The following is a 20,282-nucleotide window of genomic DNA, read 5'->3' on the forward strand; positions in this document are numbered from 1 at the left end:
CATACTGGTGAGATGTGCTGAAACCCATACAGTATGGAGAGAATGTAGCAAAGTATTCATACACAGCAACCCAAGCTCAGGATCTACCTGTGTCTTAATTGTAACAGAGGGTTTATGATTTGACCTATCTGCAGGAATTGGGGAGTTAAAAGTATTCCTCCAGGAAGGCCTGAGAAAGACACCTATATGGTAGAACTCTGGTGATCAAGTGACATCAGGCAGAGGTGGTAATTGGTCAAACTCACCAGGTCTTCACTGTCATTTGTGAGGCCACCAGAACCTTCAGTAAGCTTGGTGACATCACTATAGATGACATCGCTTTCCTGAGCTGCTCTCTCCCAGGTACAAAATAAATTAGTATTTAGAATGACTGACAGCTTATAACTACCAGGTCTAGGTGATGACAGAAATCTATCCATCTGTTTAACTAGCCCCCTTCATTTTCTGTCTTTCAGAGCCTCAGGAGTCATGTCCACAAAGTACATTCACATGCTCCAACCGTGTGTGTGTGTGTGTGTGTGTGTGTGTGTGTGTGTGTGTGTGTGAGCAAAATATGTGACTTCAGTGATGACTGTGGAGCTAGAAGTGATGAAGCACAATGTGGTATGACGCCAACCTTGTTATCTATGGTGCCAATGGATTTTGAAGAATTCAGTAGTACCAATTCATGAGAGAAAGTTTTTTTCAAAATGTGATTTAGTAACAGGGCAGGTGACTGGACTTTGTGATATACTGTAATCTTCATCCCTTGTATATTTCACCACTTAAACAAGATGCTTTAGTAGTTTAATTATGAAATAAAGTCCATTGGATACGTAATGAAAATTTGAAGATTAAAGGTAGACTGCCTTTCAGATTTTTCAAGTGTAGGTCATAAAAATAATTTTCCCTGACACCCAACTATTTTTGTTTAGTGGACCGAAACCTACTGAATTCGAATCACAGACTTCCAATTTTATTATTATTATTATTTTTATGTATTTATTTATTTTTAAATAGGACCGTGTGACCCAAAATTCTCCACTATTTTTACCTGCTTCACCATGACCCAATACAAGATACTATGTCATGCATCACGTGGTGGGCTTTCCCCGTTCGCACAAGGCATTGTGAGATACAAATTTGAAACAGAAGAGAAAAATGGAGGGCGTGAGTGTGCGAATGAAACGTGAAAGACCAACTGCAGTAACGGAAAGCGAGAAGAAAAGATGTTGCAAAGGAAAGGAAATGCAGGACCAAACTAATAAATATTGGCGGTCAAGGTAAACCTGCACATGCGCACACGGACTTCCTCTGTCTGCTTGACTACGCGAAGCGAGCAATTTTATGCACATTATTTGCTAGGGAATCCCATCAAATTAAATAACTTCCCAGCCACAGAATAGCCTGATATTTTGTGAGATATTACAGAAATAAACATATATCACAATGACCAAATTTCAGAAAGAACTAAATTTCACTGATTTTATGAAATTGAAAGGCTGTCTTGCTTTAAAGGTATTAATCCAGTCACCCTATCTTACTCTACAAGATATTTCAAAGTGAACTGGATGAAAATATTAAAACATGAAAACATGTCTGTGAGAACTTTTATAGACAAAATTACTTGTGTGTGTGTGTGTGTGTGTGTGTGTGTGTGTGTGTGTGTGTGTGTGTGTGTGCGCGCGCGCGCGCATGGGCAGATGGACTGGCTTATAATCGATACTGCAGTTTTGAAAGGGGCATTTGCTTATGGGACATCAGTGAAATGAGGAGACTGTTTTTGTTTTGCTAAGCCAACTTTTATTGCTTCTGACATTTGATAATATATATGTAATTCTTATTTGCACTTTTTTTCTTGCTTAGGAGGATGAGTTTCACTGCTGGAGGTCAGATGAGAGGAAATGCATTGCTACTACAGCTCATTGTGATTACAATATACAGTGGCATGCAAAAGTTTGGGCACCCTTACTGAAAATGTCGGTTACTGTGAATAGTTAAGTGAGCAGAAGATGAACTGATCACCAAAAGGCATAAAGGTAAAGACGACATTTCTTTTCAGCGTTTTCTGCAAGATTTGTGTATTATTTTTGTTTTGTATAGTTGGAGAGAGAAAAAAGAAAAGGAACACCATGCGGAAGTTTGGGCACCCCAATACATTTGAGTTCTTAGGTAACTTTTACCAAGGTTCCAGACCTTAATTAGCTTATTGAGCTGTGGTTTGTTCAAATTCTTCGTTAGGAAAGGTCAGATGATGCAGATTTCAAAGCTGTATAAATTCTCTGACTCCTCAAACTTGTCCCTAAAATCAACAGCCATGGGCTCCTCTAAGCAACTCCCTCGCATTCTGAATAATAAAATAATTGATGCTCACAAAGCAGGAGATGGCTACAAGAACGTAGCAAAGTGTTTTCAGGTAGCTGTTTCCTCAGATTGTAATGTTATTAAGAAGTGGTACGGTAGTTAACAGAAACAGTGGAGATCAAGGTGAGGTCTGGAAGATGAAAACTTTCTGAAAGAACTGCTTGTTGGATTGCTAGAAAGGCAAATAAAACCCCCTGTTTGACTGCAAAAAGAAAGATTTAGCAGACCCTGGAGTGGTGATGCACTGTTCTGCTATGCAGCGACACCTGAACAAACATGACCTTCATGGGAGAGTCATCAGAAGAAAACCTTTCCTGTGTCCTAGCTACAAAATTCAGCGTCTGAAGTTTGCAAATGAACATCTAAATAAGCCTGATGCATTTGGGAAACAAGTCCTGTGGACTGATGAAATCAAAATAGAACTTTTTGGCCACAATGTGCAAAGGTATGTTTGGAGAAAAAAGGATGCCAAATTCCAGGAAAAGAACACCTCTCCAACTCTGAAGCATGGGTGTGGATCGATCATGCTTTGGGGTTGTGTTGCAGCCAGTGGCACAGGGCACATTTCATTGGTCGAGGGAAGCATGGATTTGAATAAATACCAGCAAATTCTGGGAGCAAACATCACACCATCTGTAAAAAAGTTGAAATTAAAAAGAGGATGGGTCCTACAATAAGACAAATGATCCAAAACACACCTCAAAATCTACAATGGAATACCTCAAGAGGCACAAGCTGAAGGTTTTGCCCTGGCCCTCACAGTCCCCTGACCTAAAGATCATTGAAAATCTGTGGATAGAGCTCAAAAGAGCAGTGCATGCAAGACAGCCCAAGAAACTTGTAGAACTGGAAGCCTTTTGCAAGGACAAATGTGCGAAAATCCCCCAGGTAAGAACTGAAAGATTATTAGCTGGCTACAAAAAGTGTTTACAAGCTGTGATACTTCCCAAAGGGGATGTTACTAGGTACTAACCATGCAGGGTGCCCAAACTTTTGCTTCAGGCCCTTTTCCTTTTTGGTCATTTAGAAAATGTAAAAGGCAAAAATAAAAATTGTTTTTGCTTAAAATATAAAGAGAATGAGTCATCTTTAACTTTATGCCTTTTGGAGATCATTTCATCTTCAACTTGCTTAACTGTTCACAGTAACAGCAATTTTGACCAGGGGTGCCCAAACTTTTGCATACCACTGTAGATTGCCCACTGGGTGAAGATGAGGAGACACGTGGTGAGACAGTCCTCTTCTGAAAAATTATATTATTATTTACAGAAAGTCACTCCTCATCTCTTGTCCTCTTGTTGGGTTGTGCAACTCTAGGACCCTGTACATTTGAGTACAGACTTTGCAACTGGAGTGACATAAGCCAGGATAATAAGTGGCAGGGGGTGAAAGCTAGTGAGAATACAGAACCCCCAACTGAACACACAACAGGAACAGGTGATCCTACACTGTAATACAGTACAAATAACACAAACCTATTTTAACAATCTCACAGAATATTTCTAACTGTTCTTTACAGAAGCACGAATATTATTTAATTACAAAGTATTTATCCACACCAGACCAATGTAGTGTCTTGCAAAAGTATTCATCCCCCTTGGTGTTTGTCCTGTTTTGTTGCATTACAAGCTGGAATTAAAATGGATCTTTGGGGGGTTAGCACCATTTGATTTACACAACATGTCTACAACTTTAAAGGTGCAAATTGTTTTATTGTGACACAAACAATAATTAAGAAGAAAAAACAGAAATCTAGAGTGTGCATAGGTATTCACACCACCAAAGTCAATACTATGTAGAGCCACCTTTTGCTGCAGTTACAACTGCAAGTCTCTTGGGGTATGTCTCTATTCGCTTAGCACATCTAGCCACTGGGATTTTTGCCCATTCCTCAAGGCAAAACTGCTCCAACTCCTTCAAGTTAGATCAGTTGCATTGGTGGACAGCAATCTTCAAGTTATGCCACAGATTCTCAACTGGATTGAGTTCTGGGCTTTGACTAGGCCATTCCAAGACATTTAAATGTTTCCCTTTAAACCACTCCAGTGTAGCTTTAGCAGTATGTTTATAGTCATTGTTCTACTGGAACGTGAACCTTTGTCCCAGTCTCAAACCTCTGGCCGACTCAAACAGGTTTTCCTCCAGAATTGCCCTGCATTTAGTGCCGACCATCTTTCCTTCAGTCCTGACCAGCTTTCCTGTCCCTGCAGATGAAAAACATCCCCACAGCATGATGATGCCACCACCATGCTTCCAATGGTGTTCTCAAGGTGTTGGGTTTGCGCCACACATGGCATTTCCCATGATGGCCAAAAAGATCAATTTTAGTCTCATTTGACCAGAGAATCATCTTCTATGTGTTTGGGGAGTCTGCCACATGCTGTTGGGCAAATTCCAAACATGTTTTCTTAAGCAATTACTTTTTTCTGGCCACTCTTCCATAAAGCCCCACTCTGTGGAGTGTATGGCTTAAAGTGGTCCTATGGACAGATACTCCCAGCTCTGCTGTGGATCTTTGCAGCTCCTTCAGTGTTATCTTTGGTGTCTTTGTTGCATCTCTGATTAATGCCCTTTTTGCCTGGTCTGTGAGTTTTGGGGAGCAGCCTTCTCTTGTCAGGTTTGTAGTGGTGCCATATTCTTTCCATTTTGCTATAATGGATTTAATGGTAAAGTTTGGGATAATTTTTTATAACCCAACCTTGAGCTATACTTCACAACTTTGTATCTTACCTGTTTGGAGGCTCCTTGGTTTTCATATTGCTTGCTTAGTAGTGTTGCAGAGTCAGGGTCCTTCCAGAACAGGTTGATTTATACAGACATCATGTGACAGATCATGTGACACTTTGATTGCACACAGGTGGATCTTAATCAAGTAATTATGTGACTTATTAAGTGGTAGGCATGTTGTGTAAATCAAATGGCGCTAACCCTCCAAAAATCCATTTTAATTCCAGCTTGTAATGCGACAAAACAAGATAAACATCAAGGGAGATGAATACTTTTGCAAGACACCATATATTATCCTATAATTATCTCTTCTTCTCAGGTCACTACATGTTTGTAAATTCGAGTTCAGTGCCATCTGAAAATGAAGTGCAGTTTGAGAGCCCATCACTGCCACCTACCTCCCCATACTGCCAGTTACTGTGAGTAACTTCATATTACACTTAAGCCCTGTTCAGATTATATTAGTTCTACAGGAGAAATCCATACATTAAGGGTGCTATTATGTGATTTAACTTCTATTCAGATCAGCAATGCTGGTGTTCTGCCTTCACCCACTGAGAATATTTCCATAAAAAATGCCTATTGTTTTTCACAGACTCAACAGTTTGACCACTTTACTTCCATCTGGATAGATTATACTTTATACTATTTTTACTTTGTATACAGTATATGCTATACTGTACATGCTACAGGATATGTATTGTCTCATATTTCGCACTGGGTTCTTGTGCACATGCTATTTTGTTTCACTTTATACTGCAGTGATAATTTTGGAAGGTGGACTGAATGGGTAACATAAAGATAACACAGCTTTAAATGATGGGGCTGTCACTGTGTTCAGGTTTCATTTCCACCTGGGTGGAGAAGATGGTGTTGGAGGTTTAAGTGTGTTCATGCAGAGTGAAGAGAATAACAGGACACAACTCTGGACTCGCACAAACAGCACTGAAAAGCACTGCACTCTGGAGCACCTGGCAATTGGAAAACAACAGCAACACTATAGGGTGTATGTGTGTGTGCAGTTAGTTAATTTATTTATTTATACTGATGGAAACCTTTTTCTGTCTGGTATTAGATCATTTTCAGTAGTTCGACCACATCACTACATAACAGCAATAAAGCTGTCCATCATGAAGCCTCTCTAGATGACTTCTCCTTCCTGAACTGTGAAACATCATATCAACCACCAGGTGGGAGTCAAAGTCTAATAGGGTAGTCACACTAGAGGCAGAATGAGCCGGAATGCCCTCAGAATGAAAATTCTTTGTATATTCCGGGATATTCGAAGTGCATTCTAAAAATTCTGAGTGCATTCCAAACATTCGGGCCCATTCTTGTGGCCGGCCCGAATGTTTTGCTCATGCTCAAAACATTCGAGGTGCATTCGAAGAGGAGAAATATCGAACGGTATTTGAAGTGTATTCTAACTGCATTCTAAATATTCTTACGGCATTCCAACAGCATTCGAAACATTCTGATCGTGTTCAAGGGGAAAATCGAAATGGCAAGCCACTTCAAATCCTTCCAGAATGTCCCGAATGTGCCTTGAATGAGCCAGAATGCCGTTGGAATGAAAATTCTTCATATATTCCGGGATATTCGAAGTACATCCTAAGTATTCGAGCGGCATTCTCTTTGAATTCTTAGACGTTCAAAACATATTCGCCGGCTATTCCGGGAGTGTTCTGACTGCATTTGAGGTGAATTCGTACAGCATTCGAGGCACCTTCCGACCAGACTTCGGGTGGTATTAGGGCAGCAATTGAACCGCACTCGTATGGCATTCGTACGAGTATTCTAACTATTCTTACTGCATTCTAACAGCATTCTAATATTCCTACTGTGTTCCAACTACATTTGAACTGCATTCGAAAGCTAATACACCCGGAATGTGCAAGAATTATTCGAGGCAGGTTCAAAGAGCATTCTAAGTATTCGAACATCATTCTTACAAAGCTGTAAGAATGTTGGTCAGTTTGAAATTCCCGCCCGAATGTGGCACGAATTTTGAAAAATTTTTCATTCCGGCTGGTTCTGCTTGATTCCTGCTAATTCCGAATAAGTGTGATGGGGCCTTAAAACGCCTTCTCTGTGTCGACATAAAAGAGAAAGAAAGGCCTTATCCAATAAGGCACCTAAGCCGTGCAGTCTTCCTATAGGTCTGCACTTAGGTCATGTTAGACCTATGGTGCATGACTGACCAAGAGCTCGATTTCTATGACTTACAAGTGTGAAATGTTTCAAAATAATTGGTTGTGTGGACCCCAAAATCTTAAACTTAATTTTCAATTGGACAAATGAAAAATGTGAATGTAATTGCTGTCGAGTAGGTCATTATATACAGTACTGTAAAATCCAAACTCATTCCAAAACCATGGGTGTTAATATTAACCCTTTGATGCAAAACATGGGTCAAAAGTGACCCGGCTGAGTGTTTATCTTCTATATCTTTGCAAGAAATTAATTCCATCATTCAGTATTCAAGGTATTCCTCAATTAACTTGTTTTTGATCATCATACATCCTTATTTTATTTTTTCCTTTCTTACTTTTTGAATAAAAACCCTTTTTGTATCACTACCCTTCTAATGCACAAGATGGGTCAAAAACGACCTGCATTCATTTTCCAGGTTATTTCATGTATGGCTGAGTGTTTCTATGATATACTTTTGAAATAAATTCATTTTGTCATTTACTTTTCCAAATATGCAGTAAATATCTTGTTTTTGTTTAGCACAAATCATCATTTTTATTTTTCCTTTCTTAAGTTATGAACAAGCACAGCTTTTGTAATTCTACATCAAGTTTACACACATGGGTCAGAAACGAAGCGTTTGGTGGGAACTGTGAATTGTGCTCGTGTCAGACATTTCACAGCTCAGCACAGCGCCCTTTGCCCATCTAATACATGGAAGTAATGTTTTTCAATTGTTCTAACATTACCTTAGAAAAAAAAATTATTATGTTTAGGTTACCTTGAGAGTGACTAGATTACTTGTCAGAAAGTTACAAGTAATTACTATTAGCTACCGAGCTGTTGACATATTCTACTTTAGTTAGCTAATTTTATTGTAGTTGGCTTAGCTAACTACATAGTTAATAAATAAATAACTGGCCCCATTCACTGCTAAAGTAATTACTTGAAACAAATTATTATTATAGTATTAAGACATTTAATTTTAAATCACACTTGGATGACCCATGTGTAGTAATATAAAAAGTATTTTTGTTCATAAAGTAGGAAAGAAAAAATTAAATTAATGATTTGTGGTAATTAAAAACAAGATATTTAAAGAATACTTGGAATATTCAATCATAAAATAAATTGATTTCAAAAGATAGAGCAAAGAAAAACTCAGTCAGCATGAAATAACCTGGAAAATGAATGCGGGTCATTTTTGACTCATGTTGTGCATTAGAAGGGGTGTGCATATGTTTTGCATCAAAGGGTTAAGTTGTTTCTGCTTTGCTGTTATAACAGCCTTCAGTCTTCTGGGAAGGTTTTTCACTAGATTTTGGAATGCGACTGTAGAAATTTGTGCTCATTCAACCACAAGAGCACAAGAAGCTGGGCACTGATGTCAAACAAGAAGGCCTGGCAGTAAATTCCAATTAATCCCCAAGTTTTTCAATGGGTTTGAGGTCAAGGTTCAGTGTAGACCACTTGAGTTCTTCTACACCATCCCTGGTAAACCATGTTTTCATAGACATCATTTGTGCACATGAGCATTGTTATGCTGGAACGCATTTAGGCTTGGCCAACTTTCAGAAAACAAATATCCTCTTCAGTGATTTCAGATTAGAAAGGGGTAAAGTCTATAAATAACAGAATAAATAAGGCTTATAATGTTGGTTATTATGTTTTGCATTTGTTACATTTGTTCATGTGCTTTTCATTGCACTTCTTTTCATTTACTCATATTTCTGTAATCAACCTTCCCATTTAGGAATTTATGGAGAGCAACAAATGATTTAACAGATTAGCTTGCTAGCCATCCATTATCCATAACCACTTATCCTGTGCAAGGTTGCGGGCAAGCTGGAGCTTATCCCAGCTGACTATGGGCAAGAGGCGGGGTACACCCTGGACAAGTCACCAGGTCATCGCAGATCTGTCACATAAAGACAAACAACCATTCACAGTCACATTCACACCTACAGTCAATTTGGAGCCACCAATTAGCCTAACCTGCATATCTTTGGACTGTGGGGGAAACCGGAGCACACAGAGGAAACCCACACAAACACAGGGAGAACATGCAAACTCCACACAGAGAGGCCCCCATCGGCCACTGTGCTCGAACCCAGAACCTTCTTGCTGTGAGGCGACAGCGCTAACCACTACATCACCATGCTGCCCGCTTGCTAGCCACATGCTGAAAAACTATTTTCCCACTAGATTGTAAAAAAATAGTTATATAATGTACCTTATATTTAGTGTCATGAAAAGCAAAAAAAAAAAGGGGGGGTTCCAAAAATTGTTGCAGTTAGTTATGGATATGTATACTTCTCATCAAGGTAATGTGTGTCCAAAATGAACCAAGTGTATCATACCACAGCATCCTGTAATCCTCTTGACTACATGTTTTAGATCCTAACCTACTAGAGGATATTGTGTGGTTTCATAAGTGGGTCAGAATTTAGACTGCGTTCTTTGACTTGTAAGATGGAAAAACTGTTCAACTTATGTACTATATAGTGTATAGGGTGTGCTTTCAAGAATGCACAAGTTTTATGAATATTGTCATTTATTCACAAGCTTTCGATTTTTATCTATTTTTTTATTTTGTTGTTCTGATTCTGTGTAACGAGTAACATGAGTAATTGCTACACAATTTTTTTTTACTCACTATTTTCTTAATCTTACTCAGATATATTATTTGGATGATTTACTTTTACTTGACTTTAGAATTTCAGGTATCCATATAATATGTAATATATGTTATATACTATCTACGCAACATTCAAGATTAAAAAAAAAAAGTGAGAAATGCTATTATGAGAGTCCTTAAGCAGGATGGCTCTTGTTTCAGATTGTAGTGGAGGGGATAAATAGACAGAGTGATCAAGGCACTGTAGCTGTGGATGATGTGCTCATGTCACGCTACCCATGCACCGGTCCAGGTCACTGTGACTTTGAAATGAACATGTGCAACTGGCGCAATTTGATGGCCGAGGACGATATGGACTGGCTCCGAAATCAGGGAAACTCTAGAACTCCCAGCATAGGGCCAAGTGTAGACCACACCACCAACTCATCCATTGGTCAGCTTCTTAAACACTTATAAGTCATACATTGCCACTTCTATAATGATGGGGATATAATGGTGTACTTCTGATTTTTCTGTAAGTTATTATTTCTATGTAGACACCACAGTGGGACACTGGGGAGACAGAGCATTACTGCTCAGTGAAATATTCCTCCCAGGCAACAGGGGGCAGTGTTTTACATTTTGGTACCACATGTATGGCCAAAATGTAGGGTCTCTCAATTTATACATGAATAACAGGTAACAAAATTTTATTTTATTTTATTAAGCTTCCACCTCAGATACAATAAATAAACACTTTTTTTTTTTAATGGTGGCGGTCACACAACAGAGCTAGGCTCCAATAACAGTGTGCCCTATAATAATAAAGGGGGGGGGGAACCAAGAAATAATGCCAAGAGCAGTCAAGTAAAATACATATTTAACACTTCTAATACACATACTCAAACCCTCTTTCTTACAGGACATTGCATGACAATGGGGACAGACTTGGATATCTGATTTGGACAGATCATGGGGATGTGTGGTGGAGTGCCAGAGTGAAGACTGATTAAGTAGAGCCATTCTGGGTATTAATCCTTATGCATATTAAAGATGATTTCAACTTGATATGAACTCATAATCAATGTATAACAAGTATTGCCTTCCATGCTGCAGTTTGTGTTTGAGTATCACAAGGGCAAGGCCACTGGAGGAGATGTGACCATTGATGATATACGTACAGCTTACTTACATGTCATGTGTCCCAGAACCACCTACTACAGAAGCCCCTTCAAATGGTAAGACATATTGTCCATAAACACATAATCAACTACAGCTTGATGGATGTTGACCACCACACAGCTACAGGAGAATCATTTGTCAAGAAATTACTTTACTACCTTAAAATGGCATTATTTACTGAAAGCAGTAATGATTATAGGCTATACATAATGTGTAGATGACATTATTTGAGTCAATATCACATTATTTGTTAAGAGATTACATTAAATGGGCCAGCTCTCCTTTCTCAGTATCCAAATTGTTGTTTCATGCAGGCTACTGCGTTTTGAAAGCATATGGCCGCCACTCTGCCAGTTCTTTGTGTCGTAAAACCGCCGCAGATTCACTGTTAGTGATCCCTTCAAAAACGATCTTAATTTTTTTTCTTCAACTACTGTATCTTCAATTTCATGCTCACAGTTTAAGAACTATGGCCTAGCATGTCGCTGAATGGTTTTTGGAATATTGCTAGTATTGACAAGGAAAATAGCAACCCTATTTGGAGCAGAGGATTCTGGGAAGGATCCAGCCAGCCCCTTTAACAGTCCCTGTGTCCGAAATCAATCACTCATTCACTTCTCCCTACTCACTATATAGGGAATTACTATATAGAGGACTATATAGTGAGCTCATTGATAAAATGAAAAAAACACTTTTGGACACTACTCCGTCATGCTGTTATTTACGTCATTATTGTTGCACAATTAAAATGTGCCAGATCAGTCGGCTGGTGGGTTTTCAAAATAATAAATACATGCATGTATTTTTGTGATATACACTATATTGCCAAAAGTATTTGCTCACCTGCCTTGACTTACATATGAGCTTAAGTGATATCCCATTCCTAATCCATAGGGTTCAATATGACGTCGGTCCACCCTTTGCAGCTAGAACAGCTTCGACTCTTCTGGGAAGGCTGTCCACAAGGTTTAGGAGTGTGTTTATGGGAATTTTTGACCATTCTTCCAGAAGCGCATTTGTGAGGTCATACACTGATGTTGGACGAGAAGGCCTGGCTCTCGGTCTCCGCTCTAATTCATCCCAAAGGTGTTCTATCGGGTTGAGGTCAGGACTCTGTGCAGGCCAGTCAAGTTCATCCACACCAGACCCTGTCATCCATGTCTTTATGGACCTTGCTTTGTGCACCGGTGCACAGTCATGTTGGAAGAGGAAGGGGCAGCTCCAAACTGTAAAAACAGTCTGCATGCCTAGGTGCTTGATTTTATACACCTGTGGCCATGGAAGTGATTGGAACACCTGATTCTGATAATTTGGATGGGTGAGCAAATACTTTTGGCAATATAGTGTATATTATACTGAGCGTATTTCCCATAATAAATACAAAGTACTTTGTGTCTGCTGCATCTTTCAGTTCTTTTAAATCAATGTTGAATACTTTCTTCTTTGCCACTGCCTTTTATTAAATCAAACTTGAGGCTTGTGATTTGATTTCTTTCAGCGCGACTGCAGTGCTTGATGGTATATATTGCTTGGTTAGTGACCATTGGTTGTACACTACTTTTCGTGACGCATTGTGGGATACTTTGAGTGCAATATGTACAGTGTGTAATAATTCTCACTATACATTCGGACAGCACTACAAAATGGCGACCTCACTATATAGTCCACTATATAGTGAGTAGGGAGTGATTTCAGACACAGGGACTGTGTTGTAGTTTAGTATGTGTTTAGAAAATGATTGGAACTTGTATATTTCAAATTGTGTGCAATTTTCGATTTCATATGAGGATTTCCGAAACAGAAAAGATTTTCACTTTTTTAAACTCAGTTTCTTAAAAATGAGTAAGTGCAATCTGAAATTCAGATAGTTCTTGGTAGTAGACTACTCAACCCTACTGTATACACTCACTGGCTACTTTATTAAGTACACCCATACACCTGGTGTTTTATGCAGTTATCTAATCAGTCGATCCTTTGACAGCAGCACAGTGCATAAAATCATGCAGATACAAATCAATAGCTTCAGTTAATGTTCACTTCAAACATGAGAATAGGAAAAATTATGATCTCTGTGACTTTCACTGTGGCATAGGTATTGGTGCCAAATGGACTGGTTTGAGTATTTCAGAAACTGCTGATCTCCTGGGGTTTTCACTCACAACAGTATCTCGAGTTTACACAGAATGGTGCAAAAAACAAAAACCAGTGAGTGAGCAACAGTTCTGTAGGTGGAAATGCCTTGTTGATAAGAGAGGTGAAAGGAAAATGGCCAGATTGGTTCGAGCTGCCAGGAACTCATAGCAACTCATAGCAACTCTTTATAACCGTGGTGAGCAGAAAAGCATCTCAGCATGCAAAAGTAGAAGGCCACACTGGGTTCCACTCCTGTAGCCAAGAACAGGAATCTTAGAATCAAGAACAAATTCCTGTTAAAGTGGCCAGTGAATGTATATACTCACTTGTTTTTCTCATGGGTTAAGTTTCAGGAATAGGAATAGGAGTGGCAGTTGCAGTAACATTACTGATGATCGCCATAGTCTGCAGTGCCTTGTACGTGCTACAGAGGAGACACTTAAACAGGTATGTGCCAGTAAGGTTAAGGATGGTATGGATTGTTATAAAGGAGATGGCAGAAAAATGGGCTTGAATACTTTGTACTATTAACAGAGAATGTAATAGTGAGCATGATGTTCTGGGAGAAAATCCAGTCTATGATCTCTCTGGCTATGAATTAGAGGTATGCATTTCTGATCATACAATTTTTATTCAAAACTTTTTTTGTTTCTCTACATTGCTGAATATGATAGGATATACTGTATGTCTTTAATGTGGATAAATATTATTTTCCAGGATTCAGGAGACTTGAAGGGTGGACGATCAGTTTTATAGTTTATAAGAAAAGACAGACTGAACCTGAAGAAACAGCTGTTGTCATTGATAATAACTCAGTATCAAATTAATGCTCTTTTTTTTTTAAATCTGATTCCTTTGTTTTGTAATACCAAGTAAATAAAGCTCCAATAAAGGACCAGCAAATGTCAATTCATTTCGGGTCAGTCTGGTTCATGGAGGAAGGAATTCAGGAGGAAGAAACAAATGTCTTGACTCCACATGGAAATATGTGAAACATCTAGAATTAACCAAACTGCAGTGGAAATGACCCCAACTCTGTCCTAGACAGTAATCTTCCGGAACAGATCTTTCCCTGACTACTGGGTCTATCAGCCATGTGAGGCATGTCACACGTTCCTAAGCCTCTCATTCTTCATAGCAGCCAGTTTCCTCACTAGTGAGCCAGCGTGCACACACACACACACACACACACACACACACACACACACACACACACACACACACAGAGAGAGAGAGAGAAGCATCAACATGGAAAATGTGGAATGTGGTGATTAGAGAATAGAAAACACTTAGCATCAGAATAAGTCTGTGGACTTTGGGATGTCTGGATTTTAAGATGAATGGTTATATTGAATAAAACCCTATCCTAACATGCTGGTAATATTTTTTTATAGTGCTGACACAGTGTTGGCCATTAATGTTCAGGAAACCCTTAAACCATGATACTAGACTGATATAGGGATTGTGGTTCTGATGCCTAATAATTAAAAGTGTCTAGAGAAAGAATAAAACATTACTCATGGAAGGAACGTTTCAGAATTTGTCATTTGTTACTTTTGTGGTCACCCAATTTGACCTGACCAAAGATCTCAGATTTCCATGCTGGGAAAGAAAATTCTAAGTAAATCACTGAGTGTATATACACAGACCTACAGTTATTTTTCTGGACATCAAGAATCATTTAATTTTAAGATGCATGCCATATCAAAAAGAGCCAAACTAAACTTCCAATGTAATCAAATAAAAAGTGGTTGTTGTTGTTGTTGTTGTTGAACGAACTGGCTCACAGTCCATCGAAATATAAAAACTTATGTGACAATATTGGTTCATGCAACTGGCTGGCAGTAGTCTGACCACCCCCACTGATGTAATCAGTAGTTGGTTGCCTGAGCTGTATGTAGGCACAGTGCATGTGAGCAAGTGTCAGATAGAAGCACTCATGTACTGCTGATGCCACTCAGAGCTGCAGAGCTACTGGAGTTAGAGATCCTCAAAGGTGCTGTTTCAAAGCACAGTTTCAGGATTACGGAGCTCTCCTTGTTGGAAATGGCAACAAGATTTAACGTGTTTCTTGGACTTTTCACAGCCATTCAGTTGAGATTTACCATTGAGGAGCTGTCAAAAAGTGGTGAGTAAATGCCTGGAGATAGATGAACCAATCTATTCAGTCTGCATTGTGTAAAAAGACAGGAAGTTTAGAATGAGTTTAATAGTTTTGTTTTTTTAATTGGGCATGAAGTTCTGCCGATGCACATGATATTTCTTTGCATAGCAATAGGTAATGCTACTTTTAGAGAGCATAAGACAGAATAGTGTATTGCAAGGGAATACTTGCTAATAATAATAATAAAGCATCATTTGCAGATTTTGTATGATTATGATAGGCATAATTTAGACTGCAAGCTGGGAACATATCCCCAGTAGTTTTTGATATGCACCATTTTGTTCACATTACAATTTGATATGACTGGTTTTCTCTCCACCACTTTATTTATATGCCCAGTTTTTTCTCCACCTTTTTTTTATGCCCCAGGTTTGTTCCCACTAATTTTTTATACAGTATGTCCATTTCTGTCCCTACTATATTAATAAAATGCCCAGTTTTGTCCCCACAACTTTTTGATGTGCTTGGTTTTATCCCCACTGTTTTTATACAGACATATTCATCCCCAGTACATTTTTTATTTGTTTGCTTTTCTATGCCTGATTTTGTTTCCTTCACTTTTTGAAATGCCTGGCTTTGTCCCCAACACTTTTTGTTGGTGTTGTTATATTTCACCCCTCTTAACTTCCAGGGGGCAGTGTTTTAATACCTGGATGCATTGTTGGAAGTCTACATTCATGTCATGGCATGTGTGTATGGGCGCTGTGTGAGACGGCTGCCTCTCCAGTAGCTCTGTAGTTTTTAGCTCTTTAAACCTCTTTTTTCCAACTTTTTTTTACTTTTTTGCTCTTCTTACGAAGACATAGTGTGTTTTACTTATATAACATGGATATTTTTAACTTTAACACGCAACCAGAAGCCAGTTTTCTCACTTATTCGAGAGAGGAGCTGCTGGCCCTGAAAACAATGAGATGAGCCGGGATACGACACCCCAACCCAGCGGAGCTGAGGAGGAAACCCAGGGGCTGCAAAGCTGGAGCTAAGCTAAAGGCTAGGCTAGCGGACAACCGGCGGCGCTACAAACCATCCATTCCCTCCGTTATCATGGGGAATGTGAACTCACTGCCGAATAAAGTCGACGAGCTTTCCGCTCTGAACAACCAGCGGATTTACCGGGAGAACAGCTTATTTATCTTTACAGCGACATGGCTAGCACACCTTGTACCGGATGCTAACGTGGACCTGCGGGGATTCACTGCTGTGAGAGCCGACAGAGACACTTACACATGTGGGAAAAGCAAAGGTGGGGGACTCATCATTTAGGTTAACAACTGCTGGTGTAACCTGGGACATATCTCCGTAAAGACAGTTTTATGTTGCCCGGACGTGGAGCTGCTAGCCGTTAGCCTGCGGCCATATTATCTGCCAAGGGATTTCAGTCATGTGATCACCATCTGTGTTTACATCCCTCCGAGGGCAGATGCAGCCACTGCATGTGAGAGGATTCACTCTGTCACAGCAAGGCTGCAGACACAGCACCCTGAGGCATTTATCATCATTTCTGGGGACTTTAATCATGCTACTTTGGACTCTACTTTGGCTGCTTTTTACCAGGCTGTGGATTGTCCAACAAGGAACAACAGGACAATTGACTTGCTGTATGCTAATGTGAGGGATGCATACAGAGTCACACCCCTCCCCCCACTAGGGAAGTCTGACCACAACCTGGTTCTTCTACAGCCGAAGTACACCCCCCTGGTTCAAAGGCAGCCTGCAACAACTACTGTAGCTCCATCAGGAGGTGGTCCCCTGAAATGGAAGATGCCCTCAGGGACTGCTACGACATCACAGACTGGGATGTGCTGCTTATGGCCCTTTTCCACTACCCTTTTTCAGCTCACTTCAGCCTGACACGGCTCGCGTTTCGACTACCTCAGAGCAGCATGACTCAGCTCGCTTCAGCCCTACTCAGCACCCAAAACTCGCACGGTTTTGGAGTAGGGCTGAAGCGAGCCAAACCAAGCCGAGTGGGGCTAGGGGCGTGAGGAGACACTCCCCTGTGCACTGATTGGTGAGGAGGCGTGTCCTCACATGCCCACACATGCCCCGCGAGCACACTGGGATCTGTAAACACCGTAAACCCGGAAGAAGAAGAATTACTTATTACGAGAATTTCTGAAGCCTTATGTGCCTCGCTTCATCTATACGCTCTTGCCAGTATCTGTTGGCATTGTCGGTGACAACAAGCCACAGCACCAAGACCAGCAACACTAACAACTCCATGTCCTCCATGTTTATTGTTTACTATCCGGGTCGTGAGACTACCGCTTCAAAGGTCACTGATGTCACTGTTTGCGCCGCCTAACGACATCACATGACGTCCACCCACTTTTGCTAACTCCACCCAATGTGTCCACCCACTTCCAGCCAGCACGGTTCAGCGCGGTTGTAGTCGAAATGCAACTCCAACAGCCCCACTCAGCTCGACTCAGCCCAACTCAGAACGGCACGGCTCAGCCCAACTCAGCCGCGTTGGTAGTGGAAAAGCGGCATTAGCCCACACTGTGAGGACATAGAGGGGCTGACACACTGTCTGACAGATTACCTCAACTTCTGTGCAGACGTGGTCTCCCCCGCTAAGACTGTATGGTGTTACCCTAATAACAAGTCATGGGTAACACAGGAAGTCAAAGCTGTCCTCGACAGGAAGAAGGCCGCCTTCAGGAGCAGGGATAGGGATGTGATGAAAGCAGCACAGCAGGAGGTGAAACGCTGCATGAGGGAAGCTAAGGACAGCTACAGGAGAAAGGTGGAGCAGAAGCTGAAGGAGAACAGCATGAGGGAGGTCTGGGAAGGTGTGAAAACCATCACAGGCCACAATACAAAGACCAGAGTCGTTGAGGGGACAGTGGAGAGGGCGAATGAGTTGAATGATTTCCTCAATCGATTCAACCAGCCCACATCCCCCCCACCCTCTCCCTCACTGCAGCCATCTCTCCTTCTTCCCTCAACACACCTTCCCCCAGTCATCACAGCAGCCCCCTCCTCCCCCACCTTAACACAGACTCCTCCATGCATTACTGCAGATCAGGTCAGGGGTCAACTGAGGAAGCTTCATCCCAGGAAAGCAGCAGGCCCGGACAAGGTGTGTCCCCGATTACTGAAGACCTGCGCTGCTCAACTGGGTGAACCACTCCAATGCATCTTCAACCTCAGCCTGCAGCTGGGGAGAGTGCCCACCCTCTGGAAGACATCATGTATCGTTCCAGTTCCCAAAAAGAATCGGCCCAGCAAGCTGAACGACTTCCGACCGGTGGCACTCACTTCACATCTGATGAAGACGTTGGAGCAGCTCTTCCTCAGCCTCCTCAGACCCCAGGTACAACATGCCCAGGACTGTCTGCAGTTTGCATACCAGGCAGGTGTTGGTGTGGAAGACGCCATCCTGTACCTGCTACACCGAGCCCACTCGCATCTGGATAAGGGAAATGGCACAGTGAGGATCCTCTTCTTAGACTTCTCGAGTGCCTTCAACACCATCCAGCCCCTATTGCTTCAGGACAAACTGAACAGGATGCGAGTGGACCCCTGCCTGGTCACCTGGATCTCCAGCTACCCTCACCGACAGGCCGCAGTACGTCAGGCTGAAGGACATCACGTCTGACACTGTGATTAGCAGCACCGGAGCACCCCAGGGCACGGTGCTGGCCCCTCTTCTCTTCACCCTGTACACCGCGGACTTCTGCTACACCTCGGAGCTGTGTCACATTCAGAAGTTTGCCGAAGACACAGCTATCATTGGGTGTATCAGTGATGACAGAGAGGAGGAGTATAGGAGCCTGGTGAGGGACTTTGCTGTGTGGTGCAACAGGAACCATCTGCAGCTCAACAGCTCGAAGACCAAGGAGCTGGTCATTGACTTTGGGAGGTCCAGACCAAGGTCACGACCAGTTCTGATCAAGGGAGTCGAGGTGGAGGCTGTGGATTCCTACAAGTACCTCGGGCTGTGGCTGGACAGCAAGCTGGACTGGACTTGCAACATCAAACACTTTTACAGGAAGGGACAGAGCAGGCTATACTTCCTTAGGAGGCTGCGGTCCTTTAACATCTGCAGGAAACTCCTGTGGATGTTCTATCAGTCTGTGGTCACCAGTGTCCTGTTTTACACCATGGTGTGCTGGGGTGGCAGCACATCCAAGAAGGACACATCCAGGCTGGACAAACTGATCAGGAGGGCCGGCTCTGTGGTCGGCATGAAGCTGGACTCTCTGGTGATGGTGGCAGAGAAGAGGTCTATGGACAAACTATTGAACATCATGGACGATGCCAGTCACCCTCTGCACACCGTCATCAGCAACCAGAGGAGTCTGTTCAGTGACAGAATGCTCCTTCCCAAGTGCAGGACTAACAGACTTAAAAACTCCTTTGTCCCTCATGCCATCAGACTGTACAACTCCTCTCTGGGGGGGAGGAAGGGTAGCAGGAGGACAGAGGACGGGAAGGAGCAGTAGCCTAGCCTAACAATAAGCAATACCGGACAATGTGCAATATAATGTGCAATATAAAGTGCAATATCTCTCCTGCCACCCCCCCTTTTTTTAATTTATTTTTCCTCCTCTCCCCCTTCCTCTCTTCTCCATATCTTATTCTTTTTATATTTGTATATATAAATACTTAATTTATTTTAATTTATCTAGACGTTTTCCTCTATTTCTTTTCTCTGTTTATCTGTAATGATGCTGCTGGAATCTTAATTTCCCTGAGGGAACCCTCCCAAAGGGACCAATAAAGTTTTATCTAATCTAATCTAATGTCGGGCGGCACGGTGGTGTAGTGGTTAGTGCTGTCGCCTCACAGCAAGAAGGTCCGGGTTCGAGCCCCGTGGCCGGCGAGGGCCTTTCTGTGCGGAGTTTGCATGTTGTCCGTGTGGGTTTCCTCTGGGTGCTCCAGTTTCCCCCACAGTCCAAAGACATGCAGGTTAGG

The 20,282-nt window shown here is 41.5% G+C and overlaps 1 protein-coding gene across 1 annotated transcript in view; it reads left to right on the forward strand.

The window, feature by feature from the left end:
• The window catches only part of plxdc2a (plexin domain containing 2a), a 98,819-nt gene that overhangs the window by 44,905 nt on the left and 33,632 nt on the right, over positions 1-20,282 (forward strand). Inside the window, exons 6-13 of the mRNA XM_060919069.1 lie at positions 5,390-5,489; positions 5,912-6,044; positions 10,103-10,334; positions 10,438-10,579; positions 10,803-10,878; positions 10,997-11,057; positions 13,543-13,642; positions 15,157-15,323. Of these exons, the coding sequence (XP_060775052.1) occupies positions 5,390-5,489; positions 5,912-6,044; positions 10,103-10,334; positions 10,438-10,579; positions 10,803-10,878; positions 10,997-11,057; positions 13,543-13,642; positions 15,157-15,323 (1,011 nt within the window). The remainder of the gene's footprint in view (positions 1-5,389; positions 5,490-5,911; positions 6,045-10,102; positions 10,335-10,437; positions 10,580-10,802; positions 10,879-10,996; positions 11,058-13,542; positions 13,643-15,156; positions 15,324-20,282) is intronic.

This window comes from Neoarius graeffei, chromosome 1 (genome assembly GCF_027579695.1).
Source record: "Neoarius graeffei isolate fNeoGra1 chromosome 1, fNeoGra1.pri, whole genome shotgun sequence".
Lineage (NCBI taxonomy): Eukaryota > Metazoa > Chordata > Actinopteri > Siluriformes > Ariidae > Neoarius > Neoarius graeffei.